The sequence below is a fragment of the Periophthalmus magnuspinnatus genome, chromosome 20 (genome assembly GCF_009829125.3).
Source record: "Periophthalmus magnuspinnatus isolate fPerMag1 chromosome 20, fPerMag1.2.pri, whole genome shotgun sequence".
Classification (NCBI taxonomy): Eukaryota; Metazoa; Chordata; class Actinopteri; order Gobiiformes; family Gobiidae; genus Periophthalmus; species Periophthalmus magnuspinnatus.
This window is the reverse complement of record NC_047145.1, coordinates 21,723,755-21,732,791: the sequence shown is the minus strand read 5'-3', so window position 1 is coordinate 21,732,791 and position 9,037 is coordinate 21,723,755. Positions and strand designations below refer to the sequence as shown.

Sequence of the window (9,037 nt, the reverse complement as noted above, 5' to 3'; positions counted from 1 at the left end):
CAACCTCAAAAAAACGGAAAAATATCATCCAAAAAACCCCAAAAACAAACATATCAGCCATGAAATATATAAAAAAACAAACAAAAAAAACACAAACATATCGGCCATGAAAAAAAAACATATCGACCTCAAAAAAATGGAAAAATATCATCCAAAAAACCCCCAAAAACAAACATATCGGCCATGAAAAATGATACATATTGGCTGATCTCTATTTGTCACTAGGGGCTTTGGGTGTAAACTGAGTGAAAACTTTTATAAACTGATGAAACTGCAATTTGATTATCCTTAAAAAAAACACACACATGCACTTTTGAGATTTCTATAGATACATTATTATTTATTATGTGAGAAAACAACATTTAATACAAAAAGTGCAAACATGACGTGGCCTCGAGGATCAGCTGTTTGACATAAACGCCACACGTCTTACAGTTCTGTGATTGTTAGCGTTGCATTGTTAGCCACACATTGTAAGTTCAAGCTTTTGTTTAAAAATTATACCGTGTACATAATAGTACTACTACTACTTTATAAATCCTATATTACACAAAACTGACTCCTGTGAGGTTTAAGTCGTGTTCTAACGCTGTTTCCTCCTCAAAATAAGACCTGGAGTTGTGTTTTGTTTCATTCACACATGTTTGAGTGACACTTTATTATTAGTCTGTAACATTTGCAAAGCTCAAAATGCTCTGTTCCACCTTGTGATGTCATCAAGTGGTGGTTTTCAAGTTAACAGCTCATTTTAGATTTGGAAATTTGTTAGAGGACTCCATTCTAGTTTATATTTTAATCTTTAACATCTTATTTCCTGTATTGCCTTAACAAATGTGATCAAACGGGACGTGCTTCACCGTGTTTTGCTGAATGAAAGAGCGCCGCCAAGTGTTGAGTTTTGGCATCAATCTACCAAAGCTGCGTTTCAGAAGGTCTAAATCAGGGATGTCAAAACCATTTTCACAGAGGGCCACGTTACCAAATTAGCTGCCCTCAAAGGCCACTACTTTTTTAACTTGTTCATTAGCCGTTTCTGTATTTATTCAAGTTAAAAATATTGCATGTGCATTTCTATAGATTAAATATGTGGCTGTACAACTGTGTATCTCCTGATAAACTGACATTTTAAGACAGTGATAACTTAATTTACCTTGCCGTGGGCCACATAAAATAACCTGGCGGGCTACATTTGGCTCGGGGGCCTTGAGTTTGACACATGTGGTCTAAATGTTAAGTTTAAGACATGAGGTGGAAAGAGGTACAAGTAGCTCAAAGCAGTTCTATGCGTATATGTGTTCAGCGGGAAAGATCTAAAACAAATGCGATCAAACGGGACAGGCTTCACGGAGTTTTGTTGAAGGACAGAGCGCCGCCAAGTGTTGAGTTTCGGTATCATTCTACCAAAGCTGCGTTTCAGAAAGTCTAAATCAGGTGTGTGTCAAAACCATTTTCATCGAGGGCCACATCTCCTGATAAACTGACATTTTGAGACAGTCATACCTTTTAATTTACCTTGCCGTGGGCCACATAAAGCGACCTGGCGGGCCACATTCGGCTCGGGGGCCTTGAGTTTGACACACGTGGTCTAAATGTTAAAGTTTAAGCAGTCCTTTACATTCACACTGTAAACGCATGTGTGTTCAGTGGGAAAGATCTAAAACAAACGCGACCAAACGGATACGCTTCAGTGAGATTTGTTGAATGAAACGGCGTCACCAAGTGTTGAGTTTTGGTATCAACATTTACTCCACCGCCTGAAACGCAGCAGCTTTGGTAGATTAAGTTGAAGACATGCAGAGGAGAGAGGTACAAGTAGCTGAAAGCAGTTCTATACATTCGCACTGTAAACGCACGTGTGTTCAATGGGAAACCTAAACAGAGAAGTCATTAAGAAAAGAGATTTATGTTTCGTTCTGTCTAAACAGTCGGAGAAATAGCGGAGTCGTGATCGTTATATCGCTACGGCAGGTGGCAGAGTAAACACTACGCAGCTGCTGGTGATCGTTCAAGCTGCTTTTTTTTTTTTTTTCTACCTTTGATTTGGTTCAATTTACTGGAGGAGGTCAAACATTCCACCGCAGAACGAGATCTGTTTGCGCTCACTTCTACGACATGTGGCCTGCGCTTTAAAACACACCTGCTCCCGACGGTTGCTACGGATACGTAAATCACAGAGCGGGGCCTCGCTTGGCGGCGTTCACCTGTGTGATGAATGCGTGTCATCGGGACCCCTTAGGCAGGAGTCCATTAAACATATTCTGAAATGTTGAAAACGTCACAGCCCAAAAACGCAGTCCGGGGACGGGGTTGTTCAAATGTGACATGTTCCGGGACGTTTGGTGCGTTTGCTGTGGGCCAAAGGAACAAAAACAGGGGCGTTCATGGTCTGAAAATCCAGCTTTTTAATCACAGCTTTATTACACGTGATTAGGGATATGCTAGCTTTGTGCAAGTTCATGTCCGAGTTGTTTTTGCCAAGCGCTGACTACATCCATCACTGTCTCTAATTAGCTTCTGCAGAACTCCAGCAGGCCGAGCGTACGGTTTCCAGTTCCATAATAAACCGTGTTACCTTCGTGAACAATCGCAGATCAGATGTCTAATTTGTCCAAGTCTTTCTTCATTTCGTTGTACTTAGCGCTGATTCCTCCAACAGCCTTGGCGTGTTCCTCGTCCACCTCCTCCTTCAGTCTCTGCTGCTCCTTCAGAAACTCTGCCCACTGCTCCTTTAAGTGCTCCATGTTCTCCTGAAGCTGTTTGCTCTGAAACAAAAGAGTTAGAAATGTTTAAACAGTTATGAAAACAGTTTATGCTTTTGTTTGTTCTGATATATGTTTTATACCTGTGTTTTTTCTTTCCGTTTATATAAATGGATGTAGCTAACCCGCTAGCCGCCGAGCTCCAAATAAAAAGTGACCATGTGTGCTCTTCTGGCTCCAGTTCACTTTCTATTGAAAAACTGCCCCTCTCTCTGTACCTGCTGCTGTCAGACTCGTCATTTTTGGTCTTAAATGCTCGTATTAACCCTCTACATGATCCTGGGTTTTTTATTTCACTATTGTGTCTGTAACTGCTCTGGCCTCGACGAGCTTCATTTGGAGCTGAACGCTGTGGGTGACGTCACGCTCACTCAGTCCGCGTCTTTACACAGTCTATGTTTAAACCACAAAAACTATTCTAAATCTACAATATTGTTAGAAATCATGAGCTTCAGTAAATAAACAGCAGTCAATGACAAAGTTAATATGAATTTGCACATTCTTCACCTCATTCTTCACCTCATCAACATTTAGAGCTGTAAAATCAGAATCAGAAGACTTTTATTGCCATCGTCTGTGAACACAACTCACAAACTAGGAAAAAAACACACTGAATAAACACAAATACAAATAAGGGCATGCACAAAATGGCAGCTGACCTGGTATTAATACAAAAAAGAATGAGTAAAGCTTATTTAGTAAAGCAAACTCTGCTCAAAGGATGACAACAATATATATTTAAGTAAACTGACTCATTTTTAAACAGCGCTTTTCCACTTTCAAGTCACACAAAGCGCTTTACATCAAGGAACCACTCACACTTCATACAACAGTGTACGCAGACACTGGGGGCGAGGTGGGTTAAGAGTCTTGCCCAAGGACACAACGATGTTCATATCAAGAGCGGGATTCGAACCGCCAACCTTCAGATCAGTGGAGCGACACTCACTAAGCCACTGTCATCATTAAGTACATTTTAATGAGTTCTCCATAGAGACAAGCGGGTGAATAAACACAAGATTAACACGTTTATTTCCAAACTGTACAACATTCCAGGCAAAGCTACAACATCTCCATGGAAACTACCAGATTGTGAACCAGGAAAGTTACACAGTGCACCTTTACGGTTCACTTTGAGGAAATTTGAGATACAAAACAGGCCCCTACAAACCTCCAAATCCAAGTCCAAACTCCAAACTGGGTGGGCAGGAATGCTAACCACTCAGCCCCGATGTGTCCATGTGGCAAACAGCTCAGGCGAAAATACACTTTACTAAAACATTATAAATAATTTTCAGAATATTTTGACATTTTGACTCAAAATATTGAATCTCTAATTGTTTTTCAGGACAGAGCTCTGCGCAAACATTCACCAGGTCTAATTTTAGATCTGACAATGAAATAGCACAAGACTAAATCATAATTTCTACAGCAGACCCTGATGGTTTTACCTGTTGTCCTTCTAGCTCCCTCTGCTGGATCCTCTGCACCACGTGATTTGCAGCCCCCACTGTGAGAAGAAGAGGAATAGTTAAAGTAAATACCGTAAATGTATCCAACCTGACGAGGACACAAGGACAAGAAGAGGACACGAGGACATGTGTTCAGTAAATACTTGGCGTAGACTCTTTTCATGCGCTGTCAACTTTAAAAAGATCAGGAAAAATGTTTACTTAAAAGGTCCTATATCACACAAAATGGACTCTTGTAGCTTTAAACAATGTTCTAACGCTGTTACCTCCTCAAAAACAGACCTGGAGTTGTGTTTTGTTTCATTCACATGTTTGAGTAACACTTTATCATTAGTTTGTCTACATGCAAAGCTCAAAATGCTCGGTTCCACCTTGTGATGTCATGAAGTGGTAGTTTAAGTTAACAGCTACTTTCTACCTTTAGTTTAGTAGAGATTGGAAATTCTCGGGCTGAAATTATCCAAATCATTCTAGAAATGAAGGTGTGTGGAGTTTAAAAACACAGTGGAGCACTTCCTGTATTACCACATGATGACATCACAAGGTGGAACAGAGTGTTTTTCAGTTTGAGAGAAGAACTCGGCCTAAATATACAGGATTTATGTATTAAACATGTGTAAATGAAACAAAACACAACTCTAGGTCTGTTTGTGATGAGGAAACAGTAGAAAATACACTGCCTGGCCAAAAAAAAGTTGCCACCAAAAAAAAGGTCAGTTTAATATTTGTTTGTTCCTTTATCTTTCATTACGTCACATTCGCTGTGGCATTGTTTCGATTTCACTTCTTCAACGTCACAGATTTATTTCCATCCAGTGTTGCATTAATTCTTCACCTGTTGCATTGATGATGGTCGAGTCTGACGCTGCAGCTTCTCCAGCTCATCCCAAAGATTCTCAATGGGGTTAAGGTCTGGACTCTGTGGTGGACGATCCATGTGTGAAAATGACGTCTCATGCTCCTGATCCACTCTGTCACAATTTGAGCCCGATGAATCCTGGCATTGTCATCTTGGAATACGCCCCGTGTCATCAGGGAAGAAAAAATCCATTGATGGAATAACCTGGTCATTCAGTATATTCAGGTGTCAGCTGACCTCATTCTGCTGAACCTCGACCGAACCAACTGCAGCAACAACAACATATTTGCTTAGTTAAATCCAGGTGGCAACTTTTTTTTTTGGCCAGGCAGTGTAGATCAAAAACAGCGTAATATGGGCCCTTTAATATAAGAAAAGGCATTAACTGATTGGATAAAGTGAAACCCTAAATGACAGTGATAAACAGATCTCAAAGATAATGTTCTAATCCACAAAAATAATGTCCAAGTCCCTCTCTGTCTCCCGGGAGCCTCACATCGTGCGATGACGTCAGCCAGATGCTGCTTTATTTCCTCGGAGCTGGAGTTCTGCCGTTGTTCGTTGGTTTCTGTCACACTTTTATAGAGATTGTCCAGCAGTCGACTCTCCCTGTGGCCACGCTTCTCCTAAACAACAGAAGGTACAAGTTTAGCCCCATTTCACTGCACAAAGCAATTAAACAAATGTAGCTGTCTGTTATGGCTCCAAACATATGGTAAGTACCTCAAACTCCCTCACAAAGTAGCGCGTCTCTGCATTGATAATGGGTCTGTGGTCCAATAGTCTGGACTGGATATCGCCAACATCTGCAAGACAATCACATTCACTTTTAATGGCAGGGAACAAAACTATAGTGTTGTTTTTATGACAGCCACAATGAACAAGTCCAATTCATATAAGTTCAGAGTAAACTTAGAGTTGTGTATAACTGCTGCACAAAGTATACAAGAGGAACTGGAATATAAAATGGTACGCAATCGTATAGGGGAATGTGTTTAGCAAACTTTTATCACTGCTACGATAACGCATTCTGAAGTCATATATATCGCTGAAGTAAATATAGACAATAAATGATGATATTTAAAATAATTTATGGTACTGACATAAAAAACAAAGATAGATTTAAACCACAAAAACTATTCTAAACCTGCAATATTGTTAAAAATCATGAGCTGTAATAAATAAATAGCAGAATGAAATACTTTAGTCGTTAGTTTGAGTCTGTAATGAGTCATATGAGGTTATTAATTCATCTTTCACAGCTTAAATCTTATTATACAGCCAAAAAATAACCACAAATTCCCGGTAGTGCAAAGTAAAAGTAACACGATAGTAAATATTGAGCCGAAACATATATAGTTCCAGCTTTTACATACATATATATACACGAACGATAAGTCGATATAGTGATTGTTGTGACAGGCCTATTAATTACTCAAATGTGTGTTTCATGAATTAGAAAATCACTGTAGCTGTGTGAATCCTACAATACTTGCATCCAGTGGTGGAAGGTAATGAAGTACAAGTAGTAAAGCACTGTACTTATTTTTATTGTATTTATTTGTAAAGGGACAGCACATATTAATGAATATTTAAAAATGTAAATATGTAAAGATTATAGCCAACGTGGCTAATTTCCATCTTCAGTCCCTCAACAGGTTGATGTTAAACGGTCGACAGGAAAGAGAAGAGAACAACAATAACACAAACGCAAATGTTACACACCAGCACATATACACACAACAAACTCACTATGCACACAAAACGCTCTCTGTACAGACAATTATAGAACAGTTCAATTGAAGTTAGTTAAAAGGTTTAGTAGAAATTTCAGGTATCTGTACTTTATTAAAGTACATTTTATAGTGGATACTTTTTACTTTTACTTCTGTACTTTCTACTCCACTACATTTCTGAACAGGACTGAAAAGTAAAAAGTACTTATGATTATGAAAGTTTCATCTGATTTGAGGGGTTATTTTTACCATGTTCATGGAAACATCCTGACTCAAGTTTTTGAGTTCAAGCTTCGACTTTGAGCAAAACAAAAATAAATACACAAAATTCATAAGAAATATTAAGAAACTGGTTTGTATTGATACTGTTTAAAATATGTATAATTTTTAATCAGTATCACTACATTTACACTTTAACAAATGAACAGCACTTGTGTGAAATACTTTTACTCTTTAAGTACATTTTTAAACAGGTACTTCAATACTTTTCCTTAAGTATTTTTTTTCATGTTATACTTTTACTTTTATCTCTATATCTGTACCTTTACTTCAGTAACAAACATAAGTCCTTCCTCCTCCTCTTCTTACACATAATTCGACCAAACTAAACATTTCTTTATCATGTTTTTATACAGAAAATAACACTTCAAACTCCGCAGATGCAAAATTACAGTAATGTACAGATTCATTTAATCATGCCATAACAATAAACAACATAATTTTACTTTAGGAGAGTGATTGTAAACATTTGCACTCACCTTTAATGACTTTGTCCATGTTTACACGAAAACAATGCGCCTTTAAAATTAAAGAGATTAGTTGCTAACGGCTAACAGCTAACTGAGCTAACTGTGCTAATATAAACACACACGAGCTACAAACACAGCCACAGAAACATGTCAGCGCAGAAAATAAAAGTTTCTATCCACATAACCTCATACTTTCACTAAACTAGAGACTTTACGGGGTTTGTTCCATGATTAAAGTCAGCTGAATATAAATCAGGTGACTTGAAATGTAAATATTGAATACTACTTCCGGGTTGGAGTCGGGCTGAACCAAACCGCAGATTTAGGGGAGTCACAGATTTATAATTTTTGAAAACTTTCTCTGCATTTTTCACATGTAACGTTGTTGTATAAATAATTAATATTAAGGTAAAAAGTGAAAGTAAAATAACGTGTCTCTGAAAATGTTAATGCTTTTTAAAGTGTTTGGTAAAAGTGAGTTGAATGGAACTCCCCAAAGAAACTGAGCTGATGATTTGGCCCCGCACCGACAACTATTCTCTGTTGTGACCAGCAGGTGTCACTCTTGCTCCGTATTTAGGTTTACACTGATATACTAAGATGTAGTCATGACAAAATTATTATTTATTAATAAATTCATGTGTACTTTTTATTTTTTTATTTTTTGGCATAATGAGTTTTAATAAGTTTATCCTGTAACCGTAGAATATTTTCGTTTAATCAAATAAAGTTATAGTTTCTGCAATGTTTTTATGTTGAAGAAGTACTCTCTTACTTAAGTAAAACTACAAATAAAAAAAGGAGTACAAGTAAAAGTATCACATCGACTAAGTAAAAGTATTTTTGATAAAGATTTTCTTCAACATAAATAATTGAATCGATATTTGTTTTTTCTGTCTGGTTTTATTTGTATATTTTTGTTTTACTCAAATTACGAACGTGTTAAAAATAAACCTTTTCAGCAGGTCTCAGACAATAATAAAAATGGCAGGTGCAGGTGTAATTAAACTGCTTGTGTGTAAATGCACGTGACCTTTTGACATTATCCTTGTGTTTAATTCACGTAGCATACATATTTAAGGCAAAGTATGTATTTTGTAGTTACTTTATCTGTTAATTGCATGAATAGCTTGTGTGATGGTGCAAATGCTCTTGTAACAGAAAAAAAACATTTTACCTCCATGTCTCACACCTGCAGTTCCCCTGATGTCCACTAGATGACACCACTCCCCACATATTTGACTCAAACTTTATAATTTGTAGTTATTTCGATTAATAATCACACAAATAGCCAGTGTGATGGTGCAAAACCCTGAAAAAACCCTGAAAACCCCTCTTTTACCTCCACTTCTCACATCTGCATTTACCCTGGTGTCCACTAGATGGCATCGCTCCCCACATTTTTGACTCAAACTTTGTATTTTGCAGTTATTTTGTCTGTTAATTGCAGGAATAGCCTATG

General features: G+C 37.7%; 1 protein-coding gene across 1 annotated transcript; it reads right to left on the bottom strand.

Moving 5' to 3' along the window:
• Positions 1–315: 315 nt before the first annotated feature.
• bloc1s5 (biogenesis of lysosomal organelles complex-1, subunit 5, muted) lies at positions 316–7,862 on the bottom strand. Its single transcript, XM_033985741.2, has 5 exons — positions 7,585–7,862; positions 5,814–5,896; positions 5,587–5,716; positions 4,211–4,269; positions 316–2,762 (listed from the first exon to the last, which is right to left on the bottom strand). The coding sequence occupies exons 1-5, from the start codon at positions 7,601–7,603 to the stop codon at positions 2,592–2,594; spliced, it is 462 nt and encodes a 153-aa protein (XP_033841632.1). The 5' UTR covers positions 7,604–7,862; the 3' UTR covers positions 316–2,591.
• Between the last annotated feature and the right edge of the window lie 1,175 nt (positions 7,863–9,037).

Coding starts and splice junctions, on each gene's coding strand:
- bloc1s5 (XM_033985741.2), bottom strand. Junction 4,270..5,586: donor GGCTGACGTCATCGCACGAT/GTGAGGCTCCCG, acceptor TTCTTCTCACAG/TGGGGGCTGCAAATCACGTG. Junction 2,763..4,210: donor GGGAGCTAGAAGGACAACAG/GTAAAACCATCA, acceptor CTTTTGTTTCAG/AGCAAACAGCTTCAGGAGAA.